The sequence below is a fragment of the Engystomops pustulosus genome, chromosome 5 (genome assembly GCF_040894005.1).
Source record: "Engystomops pustulosus chromosome 5, aEngPut4.maternal, whole genome shotgun sequence".
Taxonomy (NCBI): Eukaryota; Metazoa; Chordata; class Amphibia; order Anura; family Leptodactylidae; genus Engystomops; species Engystomops pustulosus.
Window position 1 is genome coordinate 28,089,063 of NC_092415.1, and position 18,850 is coordinate 28,107,912.

The window sequence follows — 18,850 nt, forward strand, 5'->3', positions numbered from 1 at the left end:
CCACGAGGCAATCATCATCATCATCATCAGTAAACAATCCCCCATACCTGACAGCCCTGTAACAGGGGAAAGAGAAGGAGCCACAGGGAACCCCACAGGAATAACACCCTGGCTGAGGAGGGAAGGAGAAGGGGCAGAGGGAGACCGCTTAACCCCTGCTGCATCACCCTGCATTAACCCCCAGCAGCCCAAACCTCTGAGAACGGAGCTCTCTGACACGCTGAAGACAAGTTTCCCGGGAAATGTAGCTGGCTTGAACTGCTGGTCATTTTTAGGTACTGCATTTGATCCTGCGCCTTATACTCCAGTGCGCCTTATATATGAAACTAGATGTCTTAGCAGGCATTTATTAGAGGTGCGCCTTATATATGAAACTAGATGTCTTAGCAGGCATTTATTAGAGGTGCGCCTTATAGTCCGAAAAATATGGTACAGGCAGTCCCCGTGTTACATACAAGATAGGGTCTGTAGGTTTGTTCTTAAGTTGAATTTGTATGTAAGTCGGAACTGTATAAAAATATTGGGTTGTCATAAGAACCAGGAGTAACACTAAAGCTTCATTACAGACGCCTGTGATATCTGTTATAGCTGATCATTGTAGCCTAGGACTAAAGTACAATAAATTACCAATATCCAGAGGTCCGTTTGTAACTAGGGGTCGTATGTAGGTCGAGTGTTCTTAAGTAGGGGACCGCCTGTATTTGGAATTTTTTTCCCCGCTTTTCAGTACACAGCATGGAGTATTAAACACCATCACTATGAAGTGCAATTTGTTACACAAAAATCAAGCCATCACAGAGCTCTTTACGTGTAAAAATAAAAAAAGTTATAGATTTTTGAGGGTAGGGAGTGAAAAATAGAAGTGAAAAAAAACTAAAAAGGGCCTGGTCACAATCCCGTGCAAAACCCAAAAAACGTCGGAAAGCCGGACGAAAGTGTGCGCATTGACCCTTAGTCAATAAGCCCCATAGTTGGGAATGTGAGCTGCAGATAAAGGTCTAATTTCCAACCTTGCCTTTAAAGGGAACCTGTTAGCAGGAACGTCATTTTTAGGTGGTGACCGGTTCCAGTAGTCTATGCTGTAACAATTTGCCTTTGTCAACATTCTGCGTACTGTCACAAATGACCTGGCTCCCTGCCAGTTGGGTGTGACGAGTTTCGATTGGGGGATAGCTAGAACGTGCCAGCATCCGCATCAGAAACGAGCTGTTTTCAGTAGGTTTCTGATACTTGCAGAATAGCTGCAGGATTAAGTGCTATGTGTTCCTGAAGGACCTGATGTAAATGAACACATGCATGACAGACAGAAGCGTGCTAAGTTTGCAGCCCATTTAGGCAAGCCGGAAGTCTCTGGGGAGTAGGAACAGGATCCGTTTTGCAATTGGCGCAGCCACAGTGGGCAGAGACTGATTGCACGTACCGTACCTCACAGCACAGTAACCAGTAGGAGTCTATGGGGGCAGTAAGCTGACTGCTCTCTCCTCACGCCCAAAAACTGGGTAGTGTGCATGAGGTCTAACTTATACACTCACATGAGAAACACTGGTCCGACTTAATACTGTACAGAGCATACTAAAGCAAAGGAAATCTCACCCTAGAAATGTGTGCCCAGAGCCTTCAACAAATCCTATAGAGAACAAAGATCTGCTTTATCTCCAAGCATTATCTAGAGAGCAGGACTTAGAGGACAAAATGATAAAGCTGTGTTACTGGCGATTATAGAGTTTAAAGGACATCTACTACCAGGTGATAGATGCCCTTTAATTAAAGGACATCTGCCATCAAAACCCATCTTGATAAACCAGGGACACTTACTCCTAGATCCAGGCACTGTGACTGAAGTAATCTTCTTATATTTGTTATCCATGGCCTCCTTCCAAAAATCAACTTTTAAAATGATGCTTATGTTCCAGAAGGGCTACAGGGTCGGTTCCCAGAGCCCCTCCATGCTGAATATTCACAGGCTATTACAGTGGGCAGCAGCACTCTCCCACCCCCCAGTGTCCAGAAACTTCCTCTGCTGCTGTGAGATTACATGTGAAACTATAGCATGGAGAGGCTCTGGCAACACCCCCCAGAGCCTTTTTAAAGTTGATTTTAGAAGCAGGAGGCCACTGTTAAACCTAACATTTGATTTGATGCATTGTGAAACAAACATACCATGAGAATGCTGTAGCTGCACTGATGCAGGCACATATCTTGGTTAATCCCTGAACTGAGTGGGTTTTGCTGAAAATACAATTATAACATTCAGGACCTTGGGAAAGCTGTGTGAGACTGGCTGCCTAGATAAACACATTACACAGAGCTTTTGATTACAAATAGAGGTTAGTCAAGACATGACTAATCAACCTGAGCTGGATCACTCATACACAACAGGTTGGGGCTGCTGCAGCAATTGATTATTCTGCCTTCAGGCAAAACCCAGGGATAAAATCATCCTCTCCTGCAGAGAATAACTCATGTGCTAGGAGAAGCGCTGAAGGAGCTTCATTATCATAATGTTATATTTGTTTTATCAGCAAAACCACTCAGCTCAGGGGTTAACCGAGATATAATCCTGCATCAGTGTAGCTAGAGCAGTCTCAAGGTATGTTTGCTTCATAATGCATCCGATCAAAATGGTAGGTTTTTATTTAAATATAAAAAGGTTACCACAGTCACGGTGCCTGGACCTTTGAGCAAGTGTCCCTGGTTTATCATGATGGATTTTAAAAATTCTACCGTGAAAAGATAAGGCCCTCAAATTCTCTCATAATAGCCAAGCGGGAAGTAACCTTTCTTGTTCTCTGGGGGTGTGCCTGTGTGAAGTATAAAAATTAAAGGTTCCACCCTCTTGGTGGACTTTGACTAATACAGTCCTGTATAGATAGTGTATAATGGAAAACTAGAAATCAGCTGTACACCCGAATGTAAAGCAGCGGTGGAAGATCTTATGCAGACAGTTTATTATAGCAATGGGGTAGCCCACAATCTGTGTTACAGCTACAGACATTTACCCAGTGATCATACAGAAATGTCTGTAAAGATTTCTTTATTGGCTCCGTTTCAGTAGCGGGATCAGTACAAGAAGTCAGAAGGTCCAATCCCCCACCATGTACAGGAGAGATAAATATTACAAAATACTCTGGACAGGAACGGCCATGTCACTTCTTGCTCCATTCCTCCTTCTCTTTCCTCTCACGGATCACTTCCTTCAGGTAAGGCTCCAGGTAAGGGAAGTCCTAGCCAAACAAAATGGAAATGAGCAAATAAAGGGAACAAGATAGAGATAGTGGAAACAACTACCCAAAAGATGGAAAATTAAACTGATGATTAATAGATACTCCAGATGTTCAAAAGGTTTTACATAAAATAAAAGCTGAATATTGGTCACAATTAATGTGTGATGGATAAAGCCCCTCAAAACATCCATTACTAGAAAAAGGGTCCTGAGGGGGTAAAACCTTAAAAGGGTTTTCCTAGAATTTGGAAAACTCCCAGGGGGAGTTTTATGAATGTGAGAGGGATGGTGGAAACATTGTACCACAACAGACCCACATATGCTCAGCGGTGGGTCAATGGACTACTTGAGAGACCAGAATTGTGCACATATGACATTTAAATGATGAGACCCTAAAACTGAGCAATAAAATGCTGCTCAAAGATTTCTGAACTGCAGACTTGATAGTGTTGTCCAAACATAGGAAGTTTTTTCCTGGTAAGTTTTACCCCAAATGGACAGAGTATCTCGTCGTACATATGCCGGCTGCTCTATTCATTTCTGTGCTGCTGAAGGAGATAGTTGAGAGCAGGACTTGTAAACACTAGAGATGAGCTGCCCCCGAACGTCAGGGTTGGTCGCATGACCCGGACATATTGCCGCATTGGCGGCTGAGCAGCCCATCCGGCAATTCTGACGTGATTGGGCGCGGCTATGATTGGGCACGGCAAGTTCCACTAGCCAATCATAGCCATGGCTATTTGCTAAGGGCGTCATTTGGCAGGATTGGTGGCCAAACCTGACAATCAGGCCTCCTCCTCTCTAGACACCATGGGGGAGATTTATCATCAAGTTTCTGAAGTAAAACTGCTCTAGTTGCCCATGGAAACCAATCAGAGCTCAGTTTTTATTTTCCACACAGCCGTTTATAAAATTATAGCTGAGCTCTGATTGGTTTCAGCAGTTTTACCCCAGATACTTGATGATAAATCCACCCCCCCCCCATGTCACAATGTTGGAAACTGAGCTCAATATACCGTATATACTCGAGTATAAGCCAACCCGAGTATAACCCGAGACCCCTAATTTTACCACCAAAAACTGGGAAAAACTATTGACTTGAGTATTAGCCGAGGGTGGGAAATGCATTGGTCACAGACCCCCCCCCCCCCCCCCAGTATATAGCCAACCAGCCCCCTATAGTATACAGCCAGCCCAGCCTGCCCCCAGTATTAAAAAAAAAAAAACAAAAAAAAAAAAACACACTTATATAATCACCCTCCGGTGGCCCCGATGTCCGTGCCGCTTGTCTTCAGGCTTCCGCGCCCGTCTTCTTTCTTCTGCTGGGCGCCGCCGTTGCTCTCTCCCGGCCCGCACCTAGTATGACGCGCTGCTGACGCCATGGCGCCGCCCGGGGGAAAGACATGGCGGCGCCCAGCAGAAGAAAGAAGACGGGCGCGGAAGCCTGAAGACAAGCGGCGCGGACATCGGGGCCAACGGAGGGTGAGTATATAAGTTTATATTTTTTAAAGTATTTTTTTACTCTCGACTCGTGTATAAGCCGAGGGGACGTTTTTCAGCACATTTTTTGTGCTGAAAAACTCGGCTTATACACATATATATACACGGTATGTGAATTTACTGCAAATTTTGGCCTGAAAACAAATGATTTCTCATTTAACAAATTTACAAATTTGCTGCAATCCACAACATAAACAAAGCAGCTAGTGTCAATTTCAGCATAGGCACGCTACACACTATCCTTGTGATCCCATTTGAATTTCCACATGCAAGTCTACCTCTTCGTATTTTGTCCACTGATCCTTTGGGAGGATGGATTTCTTCATGTCCAGGTCCAGCGCTCTCTTGATGCGGAACATGCGGTCATCGTACACTTTGGGCGGCAGCCTCCTGATTGCCTCCTGTACATCAGGATTTTCATATATTGTGTCATCGCGCATTAAACCTGTGGAAAGAATCAATGATAAAACCCGTATTGTCTCCCTGCACACCAAGGAGATTACAAAGGAAAAACTAGATCTATACCCAATTTGTTGAATCCAGCGAGCCCGTAGTACCACCTGCATAGGCTGTCCATGAAACGGCCCGTGGCCTGAACTGGAAGGTAAAAGGTACAGAGATTAATGATATTTCATAAAGACGCTTAGATCTTCATAAAGCATTGGACCATTTTTCCTGATATAAGCTACGGAGTCACAGTAAAATTCAGACTTATGATCGGTGGGGGATCTTAGCATTTGGACAACCACAATCGCCTTGTTATCCCTCCTCCTGTGGATATAACCAAATCAAACACAAGGAAGAAGGACTCCAGGAAGTTTAAAGGATACTTACTCCTATAAATGCAATCCAATATTTAATAAATCCTATGAATTACCTGGAGTGCTGCTTCCTCATGTTCTTTGTTAGATAACTTTGAACCCAGAGTTGGGTTTTGGTGAAAGCTTGCCCCCTATACTACCGTGCAACTCTATATTCTACTTGTTGTCATCCCATTGATAGGGGACATTATGCAAAGTTGGCACAACTTATTAAAGGGGAAAGTTATCCGCTATGCAGATCAGTAAGAATTGGACTACAAAAAGCCCTTCTAATGAGGAGAACAAGAGTCCTGCCCCACTTCCATGTGCAGTTTCATGGATAGTGGACACATTCATACACCAAAATTTCGGCACTATTGCTGACAGATCGTGAACCAACTATCTGGAGATGTACAGTTATAGGCAGCAGATTTATCATCAGACACTGGATCAATGCAAAGGTCCGGTCTATTGTTCAGTGTCAGTCCCCAGTGTATACAGTGACGCACAAAAATAAAAGGGTATTACAGAGGAAACATGTTGGCACATTCAAAAGTTATATACAGGAGTCAGACTGCTAAGAGTGACCCCCAAACATCTCTGTGGCATCCGTGTCCTGTGAACACCATTTAGAGGTGATGTCCTCAGAGATTATATATGACCCAGTATGTAGGACCTCTGGTTATCCCAGATATCACTATAATTTGGGGACTGTGAGGTCAGTAATGTCCTATAATGAGGGTTGGAGGGGATGCAGCCGCTGTGGTGTGAGGGCAGACCCCAGGGATGTCCAGGTGTTGCCTGTATAGGGGGGCTCATACATAATGATAGTGATCCATGTGCTGGGGCTGACACCCCCGGGTCACCTGGAGGACACTCATGTCACCTCCCTCCATACTGAGGGCAGACAGAGCCAGACCCCAGCACAGCCCCCCGGTACCTTCAGCACTGACCTCCAACCCCCTCACACCCGCCGTGTCCCCTCCATCACATCGCACCGACACTCGTCCTTACCCGGTGCCCTCGCCGCCATCTTTCTCAGAGCAGAGACAGAGCTGTGACGTACGGATCTGCGCGACGGGAGTGACGTCATCAGCAGTGTAAGGGCGGAAGCTGCAGGGAAGTACTGGCGGAAGCGCGTCACGTGATCCCTCACCCTGCGGCTGCTGACTGTCATGGAGACTGTCAAAGTAACGCAAGGATCAAATCCCGTCAACTTATTAATAAAGATAATATACTCAAAGGTTACGAATAGTTGCACTGCATTTTATCAGTTTGGTCAGGCCAAGTTCACACCTACCAAAACGATAATACCTGAAGTCTAAGGGCGGAGTCCCACGTGGCGTTTTTGTTGCATTTTTAAACGCAAGTGGGAGGGGGTTTGGCCAAAACACACATTTGCTTTTTTTTTTTTTTTTTTTTGCCAAACCCCCTCCCATTTGCGTTTTGGGTGCGTTTAAAAACGCTTTGTGGGAATACGCCCTCTGGATGGACTCACATTTTTTTTTACTGCAGTTATTTTGGCTTATGGCCACATACATTTTGTTATTTTTTTTTATTTTATTTTCTTCATTCTTTTCAATGTGGCTTTTCAAACTAGCTTTACCCACTGATTGATTGTTGTCCGGGAACACAAAAAGAACAGATTCTAAATTGACCATTGGAGAAAAAACTGAAGTGTGAAAAAGCCAATTGAAATGAATAGTTCAGTAAGGCATCAGCACAAAATCACTATTTGTATGTAACCATAGGCCAAAATGGATGCAGTGAAAAAAAAAACCTGCCAACGTGAGTTGCATCCCTTAAAGGGGTTTTCCCATGAAAGAAAATTTTCAAATGTCAATCCCCTAGTGATGTTTACACAGTAAAGATAATTTTTAACCCTTTACTTTACAAGTGAACTCAGTTTTATTGCTGTTTTTATTGCCTATCAGTCAGTGATGGTCAGTGTAAGATGCCAGAGTGTGAAAGGGGCCTCTCTAAGCAGACACTTCATGATTTCTCTGTGCTATGAGATGCTGTGTGCTGACAATGTGCTTAGATTATCAGGGTACAGGTTTATCTACACTTTTATTTAGCTCCTGAACGTTGTACTAGTATCTGACACATAGAAAAAGAGAGAAGAGACAGATCAGAGATGAGGAGATCCATGAGATGCATGTTACACACAATGAGACTCTGTCAGCACTGCTGTTTACAAAATATGTAAATGAACCCAAGGCACTCAGGCTCCCGTCAACTGAGCGCATTCACTAATTATGCATGCCCCCCTGCCACTCAATATTCACCACTTATTCCTGCCTGCTCTTCTCAGACAGCCGATGACGACAGCCGGTTGTCTGCAAATCTCGCGCATGTGCAGGAACTCATTCCTTATGCAGCCCTCAGGTTAGTAATGTGGCTGTGCACGGATGTCGTTTTTTTGAAGCCAAAAGCAGGTGACTGAAGCTGCAAACACCCTCTTTTTACTGGTTTAATCATCAAAAACTGCATCTGAAAAAGCGAACGTGTGAGCGCACCCTTAATATACGACAATGTGTTTCAATGTTTTTTCACAAAGTCAAAAAAATAAAAAGGGATATGAAATTAAGCTGGCTATATTCTAGATGACAAGCTTGGCCTACCATCTACTGTGAATGAGAGGCTACTGGGGCGTGTACTAGCCTGGCAGGGCACTGGGAGCCAAGGCTACTCCACGCACCAGTAGCCTCTGCAGGTAATTTACATATTACCAAAATAAAGTTTTCAACAAGTTAGATTTCAGGATTATTACATTACAGATTAGGGAAGAGGCAGTTAGAAGGCATCTAACATCAAATCTACTTATTCCTGATGGCAGGTTTCCTTTAAAGGAAATCAACACCTGAAAAGAAAAAAAAAAGGCTTAAAATACTCACTATTATAAAGAAACTTATAATTGGCAGCATGGAGACAAGATGTCCGGGGATCCGGGCTGTAAATTATGCACGCCCCCCCACCTTCCTCTCCCATTTTGGAAGTATGGGAGAGCGAGGTGATGTCATGCGAAAGGCGTAAATTCAAGCATCTTGCGTGACGACACCTCCCTCTACCAGCATGGGAGAGGGAGGTGGTGCATAATTTGCAGCCCAGATCCCCGGACATCTTGTCCCCACGCTCTGGGCTGCCAATTAAAGCCGGTTTCTTTTCTAGATAATCCTGGCGTGTCAAGACTAGCGACGGACAGCGCCGGGATCAAGATGAAGTGGAGCAGGGGTAAGTATTTCTAGCCTATTTTTTTTTTTTAAGTGGTTGATTTCCTTTAGAGCATTACTTTGTGCTAAAAAAAACAGGAGCATTTTTTTTGTAAAATTAATTCCATAAGAAGCGAAAATAAGAGCAGAGGGGAGGCACACCAGCATGTAAGTGTGCTTGGTTTATAGTCCTAGATCCTGTTGGTAGATTCCCTTTAAGTGTTCCAAAGAATAAGAGTTGACATGTGGAATGGTTGAGGTTCAATCACTTGGATACTCACCAATCATTGGAATCAGTTCCATTCCTCCCAGTGAAAAGAGTTTTAGGGTGAACTCTATAGGACAGAGGAAGCAACTACGACTAACTAGCAGTGCTATGGATAACGCAGGGATTGACGTGGCACATGGTTGCCCTGCCTCTTCACCATTAGGGACTCTTGTGATTAGTGGAAGTCCCAAAGTTAATGACCCCATCAATCAGATTGTTATCTATCCTATTTTAGAAGAAGGGGATAATATTTTAACATGGGACAACTCCTCCTAGACAACACGCAAGAAAAAAACACTCCGCTTTGCTAGAAAACTTTGACCAGTTTTTATCAGGCATCAGTTATTTTCGACGCAAATCATTGGCAAATTTTTCTCGAACTGATTTTCACCTCAGTAAATGTGGCCCATTATCTCCCTTAATATAGCACCAATGGTGGCCTTGTAGGTCCATACTTCAGACTTCTGCTTTTGTGCACACACTTCATTACTGAATGGGTGCAGCCATTGGGGCACATTTACATTTATATTCCTGCACGATCCCTGAGGTGCATTGTCCGACGGGTATGCACATCTGCTGCGATTCAAAAAGATCATGCGCCCGATTTCCTGCATGTGTCGCTTCCCCGATCAGGTCCACCGGAGTTCACCTTCTTCTTCCTGGTGCATGCAAGTGCTTGATCTTGCGACACAAATTGAAAGTTAAATCCTGCGGTTTGTCCGAATCAGTCGGATCGCCTGACGGCCCGCCCCCTGATTTGTGTCGCATGAAAGCCTGCACCGATGAGCCAAAATCCGATTGTGTGTGACACAATCCCTTTCTAAATCCCTGTCCCGACGCAGTGGCGGCGTGATCCTCGAAAAGTCGGAAAACCCAACGGAAATGTGGCCGCGGGACCCTTCGTAAATAAGCCACATTGTCACAGTTCACACATTCGCATCTTAACATTTCCATTTTTCTTAAATAATTGAATTAAGGGGTATATATATGCATGTATTATTGCAATATGGTGACAAAACCACAAAAATCTGCATAATATATAGAAAATGAGCACTTTTTAATTTATTTCCAGGCAAAAAATAAATAATGATGGAAGTCTCATACAAACATATAAAACTATACAGACCTAATGATATAATAACAGGCCGTTACGTGTTTTATTCACATATTTTTTTGGAATTGTTCAAACTCCTGTATGGAAGTCTTGGCAACTTCTTCACAGAAGATGGGATCAGGCATGGACACCAGTTTATCTAAGGAGACGTAGTTGGGTTCTGTGGGGTCATATTTTGCTCTTCCCAGAAATGTGAGAAACTGGTGTCTTTCCTTGATTCTCATCAGGTTGGTATTAAAAACCTGAAAAGAAAAAAAATCATCATATATGTAATGCACCAAGCTTAGTGAGCGCTGCAAAAAGGAAAACAACAATAACAAAACACACTGCGGTAACCATACAAAAGATGCTGTGTTTATGTCACGTTGACAAAAAAATTTGATCAAAAAGTTGCACATACCCCAAAACCAACAAAACAAAGCCTCATATGGCTCCGTTAGTAATGACTAGTGTTGACCCTAAACGCAGAGTTCCGGTCCGTGCTGAACTTTGGAGTTTCGCGGGTGCCAGCACATTCACTGTAAGGGTTAAAAGGCTTTCTGCACTACAATAATATAACTAGATATTTATATACATGAAGATCTAAGGAAGTATTAACTCATCCTCAGACCCCCCCCCCCCCCCCCACATTTTGGTTTTTCAGCATCTTTGGGTCAATGTGAGATATTAACTAAGTAGTGGAGAAATATGACTAAACAATAAAAGGGGTTGTGCTGTCACCATAAGATTCACAAGACCTGGTCAGTGACCTCTAGAAAAAGGGTCTGTTGTACCCCAAAAGAATGGAGTGGCAGGTTGGACATGTGCAGTGTCTTTCCCTTCACCGTTTATAAAACTGATGGAGCAACAGGGCGCATGTGCGACTGACGACAGACTCCCATACTCATAATTTGTGGGGGTCCCATCCTATCCTGTCCATAGGAGAAAACTTGAGGATTTTTCTCCTAAGTGGATGGACAACCCCTTTAAGGGTACGTTTAGATTTGTTGTAAAAATGTCTTCACCAGTTTCGTGTATCCGAATGGGGTTTGCAGGAATGATTACATTATCTTTCCTGTATTGTGCAGTGTACACTTACCTGAGGGAAGTGGGTGATGATGTGGTGAGGAATCCCCATGGTGTTGTGCACAAAGTCAAAGGTTTCTGTCAGTTTCTTCTTGTTACCAGCCAACATCTTAGGAACTTTGAGCGCAAGTTGTTGTATTTCATTTCTGCGAAATCCAAATTCTAGTTCAAAAACCTATTGAAGTAATAGAAATATCTGAACCTTGGGCCCACAACAATGTCCACAGTACAGCCAAAGGCCACCACCCAGGTACATGGAACCGGAGGAAGGGGAGTAACATTTTTCCTAACCCCTCTAACCCGATATCATGCAATGCATCTTTTACTGTTAGAGGTTGTTTAGAGAGCTTGTTATCTTGGGGATGAACTGTAATTTTTTTAAAGGGTTTGTCCAGTCACAACAAGTGAACTCCTATGCACAGGATGAGGGAATAACATGCTGGTCTTAGTGGTGGGGCCACGACAATTAACAAGAACATTGCACCCATAAAGAACAGAGCAGCCAATTGTACATACACCCTCTGCTGCTCCATTCATCTCTATGGTGCTGGCGGGAATAGCCAAAAGCCTTACTCAACTATCTCCGTCAGTTCGACAGTGAATGGTGCAGCAATGTTGGTGCTGCTCCAATCATTTGGGGTGCAACGGAGCCCCGTTCTCGTGATCCATAGGGGTTTCTCCACAGGGATCCCCACCGAACAGCAAGTTACCCCCTTTCCTGTGAATAGGGGATAACATGCTGTGACTGGACAACTCCATCCATATCATCATGGGGTACATACAACTTTTTTATTTCCCTTTGGTTCCCTAGTATTTTACAGACTGAACCCTGCCCGTGGTCCTTGGACTCTTTGCATCCTAGTTTACGTGGTAGAGCGCAAATACTTCACATCCTACCGGAACATCAACAAAGGACCTGAAAATCCCCTCGCTATATAACCTCTTAGATATCGAACACATAAAACACAGGTTTTCTTATATCCACCATTTTTGGAAGAATTATTTAATGTTTTAATGTCAACTAGACACTGTATATCATTATCAGGAGCCGGTGTTGGTGCAGATGACCACTACATAAGAAAAAAAATGGCAGTATTGGCACAAAATAAAATTCTGTATGCAGCCAATCTAACCCTGGTACCGATCCACCGACCTGAACCCTTTTTATTAGCTTCATTAGGTTCTTCAATCCCATCTCACCCACACAAACACCCGAAACTAGTCATGTAGAAATTAAAAGAGAAGTGAAAGACGCCTCCACTACCTTTAGGTTCTCTTTTATAGGTTCAAGGCTGCCAGTTATCATCCTGGGAAGACGCGTTACCAAATCTCGAGTCTGCAGAACAAGGTGAAAGAAAAATACAGCAATGTCATCTTATATGTAGGTGAACAGTCCATAATTGTGTCTACACAGGATGTAAAATCCTATATACAGTATATTATATAAAATATATATATATATATATATATATATATATATATATATATATATATCTCACTAGGCAACATTTTTATGTTGGGGGGAAAATGTAAATTTGTGCATTTATATTGACGCTGTCATTGTATATTATTGTATGACACATGTCATGCTTCACAGTGCAAATAAACGTTTTCTGGTTAAAAAGAAAAAAAAAAAGTTGGATTGTTATAAGAACCAGGATTAACAATAAATATTAACTGCAGACACCTTTACTAACTGTTAGAGCTGTTTATTGTAGCCTAGGGCCAAAGTACAGTAAATTACCAACATCCAGAGGTCCGTTTGTAACTAGGGGTCATCTGCAAGGCCTTTAATTTTTTTTTTCATTTTTAATTGTTTTGACTCGCATGCTGGGCATGTTATGTTTTTGGGACTCAACAAGGATATAAAATACCTCAAAAGGGTCTCTACAACCTCTCCAAAGCAATGTAATCTGTTGGCAAATGCACCTTGATCTCAGTAATATCTGTATTAAGTCTGTCCATTAGGTCATTTTAGAAAACGTCCCACTGTATTCCATATGCTAATGAGGCAGTTGGTGTACACAAGTGTTTCTTCAGCATCCAGAGAACTGCTATACCCTCTGCGTCAGATATGGAGGAAATTTTTTTTGTGAGAAACATGAGGCGCCACCGGAAGAAGAAAGTAGTGTTTTAGGCAGAAATAGCAGTAGCATGGATACTAAGGAGGCACCCCCTGGTGCACCAATGGCTACATTAGCATATGGATTAAACTAGGAATATCTAGGAAATGCATTAATGTACAGAAATAATAAAGGTATGTTGGAAATCATAGTAAACTGCCTTAGATTCTGACTGGGACAGGAGGGTTTTGTATGGCTCAGGATATTTGTCCAATCTTCGGGGACAGCGGGAGTCCTCCCCTTTTTTGGGCTCTGGGAGAAAGGGCAAGTATAGGGAATACCCCTTTAGGGTTAGTGCCACACAGAAGGTAGTTTAACGCTGTCTTCAATTATAGTCAAAGTAGTCGCCTTGTAACTGCAAAGCATCAATGCAAATAAAATAAAAATTCTATAAAGTTATAGAGAGCTTATTAAAAGTTAAAGGAGTTCTCTGTTTTTGACAATCCCCAAACCAGAATAACTCTCATAGGCTCTTTCTACTGATACCGGATTAAAGATGAAGTTTATGAACTCAATGAATTTGTATTCCTTCCTACATAATGTATTTTCCCTAATAACCAGGTTTTGCAGTAGGTGGTGCTCTACACCAGAGACAAATTAAACAGAGGAAAAGCAAACACTCCAGGTATGGGAAGCCGCACATTCTTACCTTCTCGCCACTCAGTCCTAGTTGTTTCTGGAAGAAGCCCAGCCGGTTATCCAACCTCTCCACGGAAAAGTTGAGTAAATAAGGGGCACGGGAGACAATTCTTGCAATCGCCTGCCGACTGAATTTTTTGGAGCTCAGGTAAGCGACCCTACAAGGATAAAGAGGTTACCAGACAGGTGTGAGGAGGTGCATGCTACTCGCAGGAATAGGTCATGCATTCAGTGAAGACACCTTGCGTCTAACTCACTCCGCCTGTATTTAGGATCCTGCCACTAAACTCATGTGCAGTGGAAAATAACTCCAAGGATACTATGTCTGTTCCATGTGCACAAGGACAGGGCTAATTAAAGGGCCACTTCCCTAAAATACAAACAGCTTGTTTCCCAAAAGGTTATTACAATACTTGCTGTCACATGTATCCATATAGTGAGTATTGTTGCTGGATCTAGTGCATTATTGGGACTGTATGGTTCTCATTTGTTTGAATGACCCAATAATATTGTACTGGAGTCCAAATGTTCCTTTTTTTTTGGTCTAGGTAATTGTGGAGAACAGCAACGTCCAGACCTAACGTGATCTCAATGTGTAAGGAATATTATACAGGATGACAAAATTTTAAATTGTTTCTGTATATATTTTATTTGTGTAAAATTCCAGGCGATACTTAAACCCATTCTTTGGTCCAACCAGCAAAGAGCTACCTGCAAATATTACCCGACACCTATTCAAAAACATTGTTTACCCACAGCTTCCTACAGAGCCCTGGGCTAGGATGGTTATGGTCCTGGGAGGCCTGTGCGTAACCTGCTGACTGGATTTAGCTTTGACCTTAGGCCCTTCTTAGCTCTGTAAGCCAGGAATACATGCCCACACAGAAGACCGATGCTTTCTCGTGGACCTCCATCTGACTCGAATCCCTAGTCAGTAGAAAAGAACATTTGCCAAGTTTAGGATTGGCGTCCTCCGTTCGACAGCTCTTCGCTCTTGACGAGCTGGAGATCAGCTTATCAATCAGCTTTATGCCCCTAACAACTAGGCATGGCTGTGATTGGCCATTTGTCGGATTGATCAAGCAACATGTCCAGGTTAGTGGAGCTGCCAAACAGAGGACGCCAAACCTAAAGTTGGGGTCTGCTCATCTCTACTCATTGGGGGAGATTATACCTTCTCCATCAATTTCCCTTCTTTTCTGACCCGCACACCACTTTGGGCATGTCAGGGAGCGGGGCGGAAGGGCCTGTATACCAGAAAACACCAGAAACTAAAGCAGCAAACGAAGACCTGGTCTTCGATCCAAATGGGCGTAGATTGCACCCATATCAGCTGAGAGACTGGAGCCCCTTATTAGATACTGGAACGCTGGCCTTGGGGGTGGGTGATTTTAAGACTGGTGTTATAAAATCCCCCCATTATATATTAGGTTACCCGCAATCACACAAAAATATTGCTCATTGGAAGGGATTGTGTCCCCTGAAACTTCAAAAACCTCACAGTTGTTTATTGGTTCCCAGACAGACTCACAGAGTAATCAACTCCACTTCGGCCACTTCCACCAGGTTCATTCTTAGTTGTCAATGAACAAGAAGATCCAGATACAACGACTGAACAAATACACTCACCGGCCACTTTATTAGGTACACCTGTCCAACTGCTCGTTAACACTTAATTTCTAATCAGCCAATCACATGGCGGCAAATCAGTGCATTTAGGCATGTAGAAGTGGTCAAGACAATCTCCTGCAGTTCACACCGAGCATCAGTATGGGGAAGAAAGGTGATTTGATGCCTTTGAACGTGGCATGGTTGTTGTGCCAGAAGGGCTGGTCTGAGTATTTCAGAAACTGCTGATCTACTGGGATTTTCACGCACAACCATCTCTAGGGTTTACAGAGAATGGTCCGAAAAAGAAAAAACATCCAGTAAGCGGCAGTTCTGTGGGCGGAAATGTCTTGTTGATGCCAGAGGTCAGAGGAGAATGGGCAGACTGGTTCGAGCTGATAGAAAGGCAACAGTGACTCAAATCGCCACCCGTTACAACCAAGGTAGGCAGAAGAGCATCTCTGAACACACAGTATGTCGAACTTTGAGGCAGATGGGCTACAGCAGCAGAAGACCACACCGGGTGCCACTCCTTTCAGCTAAGAACAGGAAACTGAGGCTACAATTTGCACAAGATCATCGAAATTGGACAGTAGAAGATTGGAAAAACGTTGCCTGGTCTGATGAGTCTAGATTTCTGCTGTGACATTCGGATGGTAGGGTCAGAATTTGGCGTCAACAACATGAAAGCATGGATCCATCCTGCCTTGTATCAACGGTTCAAGCTGGTTGTGGTGGTGTCATGGTGTGGGGAATATTTTCTTGGCACTCTTTGGGCCCCTTGGTACCAATTGAGCATCGTTGCAACGCCACAGCCTACCTGAGTATTGCTGCTGACCATGTCCATCCCTTTATGACCACAATGTACCCAACATCTCATGGCTACTTTCAGCAGGATAATGCGCCATGTCATAAAGCTGGAATCATCTCAGACTGGTTTCTTGAACATGACAATGAGGTCACTGTACTCAAATGGCCTCCACAGTCACCAGATCCCAATCCAATAGAGCATCTTTGGGATGTGGTGGAACGGGAGATTCGCATCATGGATGTGCAGCCGACAAATCTGCGGCAACTGTGTGATGCCATCATGTCAATATGGACCAAAATCTCTGAGGAATGCTTCCAGCACCTTGTTGAATCTATGCCACGAAGAATTGAGGCAGTTCTGAAGGCAAAAGGGGTTCCAACCCATTACTAGCATGGTGTACCTAATAAAGTGGCCGGTGAGTGTATAACAACTTCCAACTCTACTGTGAGCCTAAAATAACAGGTTCTTACAGAGAAAGAAGAGGCAGCCATGTCCGATTACATCCACGTGATTGGACATGGTTCTGCCAACCTACGCACATAATACTCAACCCAAAACAAACAATGCCGACACATGATCTGTCAAAATCATTTTAAATCCTCAGATCCCTAAGGTTCCTGCTTTGTTGTTGCTTAGTCATAAATTGCATATACTTTTGAGTATATAGGGAAAAGCTGCAATACCAATCACAGCCACTGTACTGTACCACTGTACTTGATCACCCATCCCAAATACAAGTCAAATAGTTATGTCCAGGAAAATTCCTTAAACAGAAATAGTATAAACTTAGCACTCGTTTCCTGATTCATTTGCAGATACTTTTTATGTACAAACACCGAATGACAATCCACAGGTCTTTTTGATGTTTCAGTCACAAGACCTTCCTCAGGAACCGGATTGCTGGTGGATACAAAAAGGAAATCAAGACAACCCATTGTGGGATAGATCAGCATGTTGAGATTGTGGTACCCGCAAATGCCCACGAAACAAGTTAGGCCTCATCCACAGGTTAGGGCCCAACTTGCTGATTGGTGACAGCCTCAGTGAGGAGACCCCCACAGATCACAAAAATGGGGGTCCGAGGTACCTTCGTCTCGACCCCTCGTCTCTTCCCGAGATGAATGGACCAGACTGTCGCGCATTTCCGTTCAGCTTCATTCATCTCTCTCTGGCAATCTCAGTCGGCTCCATAGAGGTGACTGGAGCAGAACAGACATGCGCGGCCGTCTGCTCCATTCAGTGCGTGGCTGTCTACTCCATTCATCCTGAGGAATGTTGAGGGGTCCGACAGCTGAACCTCAGACGCTTTGTTCTCGTGATCTGTGGAGGTATCATCACAGAGACCATCACAGATCAGCAAGTTAGGCCTCATCCTGTGTAAAGGCCTAACTTGTTTGGTGGGAAAACCCCTTTAACCCATATTTGGCCTAACAAACCCTGCTACATAAAGTTTTCTGGAATATGTACCAGCCATTGAAGGCTCAGGTATAAATCTAATTACAAATGAAGGCGTGTAGCCCGAGCGCGGCCTCGTGGGAAGAAAATGCTAATGAGCGGAGATAAGCTTGTGTGTTCAGGACCTGCTAGAACACACCCTAATATCGTTAGGAAACAGCTAGAGATACAATATCATATAATTGCTCGGTATAACAGGCCGCATTGTGTAAAGTTTGGCAGGAAATCTGATAAAGGCGCACGCAGACATCTGTCCTGACTTGCCGCCTGACATTTTCATATGCACCATTGGAACAGGACGGGTTTTATAAAAATGTGTCAGCAGGTGATGTGCAAACATGGCTGCTATACCTACAGCTATATACATCATATGTACAGGTGTACACAACCCCCACTAACCCTTTACAAGCTACAGTCCCCGGGTTACTCACAAGATAGGTTCTGTAGGTTTGTTCTTAAGTTGAATTTGTATGCAAGTTGGAACTGTATACTTTATAATTGTAACCCCAGACAAAATTTTTTGGGCCTTTGTGACAATTGGATTTTATAAATGTTGGATTGTCATCAGATCCAGGATTACCAATAATGCCTAATTGCAAACATCTTTCCTAACTATTTTAGTAGTAGTAATCTAAGGCTGAAGTACAGTAAATCACCAACATTCAGAGGTCTGTTTGTAAGTCGGGTGTTCTTAAGTAGGGGACCTCCTGTACAAGGTTATCTAGATAGAATGTGCCCCACATGTTCTCATATATTCCAGGCTCAGTACTCAACAACTTCTTCATGGGGATTATATTAATCTGTAGAACCCCCCCCCCCCTTTATGCCCGAAAGCTGCCATAAAGCGCACACATCCTGCTGCAATAGGAAGTAACCGTGTAGTGTACATACACCAACTGCCGAAAACTGCCAGTTGGTGTAAATAAATAAATTTAAAGAATTTTTTTTTTTTTATATACATTCTAATTGCACATATCTCATATAGAAGTCATGATGGTTACCCACATAAAACAGGGATATCTCCTGATCTGT

At 43.4% G+C, this 18,850-nt stretch overlaps 3 protein-coding genes across 5 annotated transcripts in view; 1 reads left to right on the forward strand and 2 right to left on the reverse strand.

Moving 5' to 3' along the window:
• Positions 1-3,017: 3,017 nt before the first annotated feature.
• Positions 3,018-6,690, reverse strand: UQCRB (ubiquinol-cytochrome c reductase binding protein). Its single transcript, XM_072151461.1, has 4 exons — positions 6,538-6,690; positions 5,249-5,320; positions 5,002-5,168; positions 3,018-3,224 (listed from the first exon to the last, which is right to left on the reverse strand). Exons 1-4 carry the CDS (start codon positions 6,614-6,616, stop codon positions 3,147-3,149), a joined length of 396 nt encoding a protein of 131 aa, XP_072007562.1. The 5' UTR covers positions 6,617-6,690; the 3' UTR covers positions 3,018-3,146.
• Positions 6,691-10,041: 3,351 nt separating this feature from the next.
• MTERF3 (mitochondrial transcription termination factor 3) overlaps positions 10,042-18,850 on the reverse strand; it is a 29,111-nt gene continuing 20,302 nt past the window's right edge. For all 3 annotated transcript variants that reach the window (XM_072151465.1, XM_072151466.1, XM_072151467.1), the window contains 4 exons: positions 13,955-14,102; positions 12,447-12,518; positions 11,196-11,357; positions 10,042-10,359 (listed from right to left, as the gene is read on the reverse strand). In XM_072151465.1, coding sequence (XP_072007566.1) covers positions 10,165-10,359; positions 11,196-11,357; positions 12,447-12,518; positions 13,955-14,102 — 577 coding nt within the window. In that variant the 3' untranslated portion in view covers positions 10,042-10,164. The remainder of the gene's footprint in view (positions 10,360-11,195; positions 11,358-12,446; positions 12,519-13,954; positions 14,103-18,850) is intronic.
• The window catches only part of PTDSS1 (phosphatidylserine synthase 1), a 50,231-nt gene continuing 45,320 nt past the window's right edge, over positions 13,940-18,850 (forward strand). Inside the window, exon 1 of the mRNA XM_072151464.1 lies at positions 13,940-14,092. The gene's annotated coding sequence lies outside the window, so the exon portion shown is untranslated. The remainder of the gene's footprint in view (positions 14,093-18,850) is intronic.

Bases quoted from the DNA above. Each gene is read 5' to 3' on its own strand.
- UQCRB (XM_072151461.1), bottom strand. From the start codon at position 6,616: ATGACGTCACTCCCGTCGCGCAGATCCGTACGTCACAGCTCTGTCTCT. The intron at 5,321-6,537 runs GTAAGGACGAGT...TTTACCTTCCAG, and splicing joins GATGGCGGCGAGGGCACCGG to TTCAGGCCACGGGCCGTTTC. The intron at 5,169-5,248 runs GTATAGATCTAG...TTCTTTCCACAG, and splicing joins CGCTGGATTCAACAAATTGG to GTTTAATGCGCGATGACACA.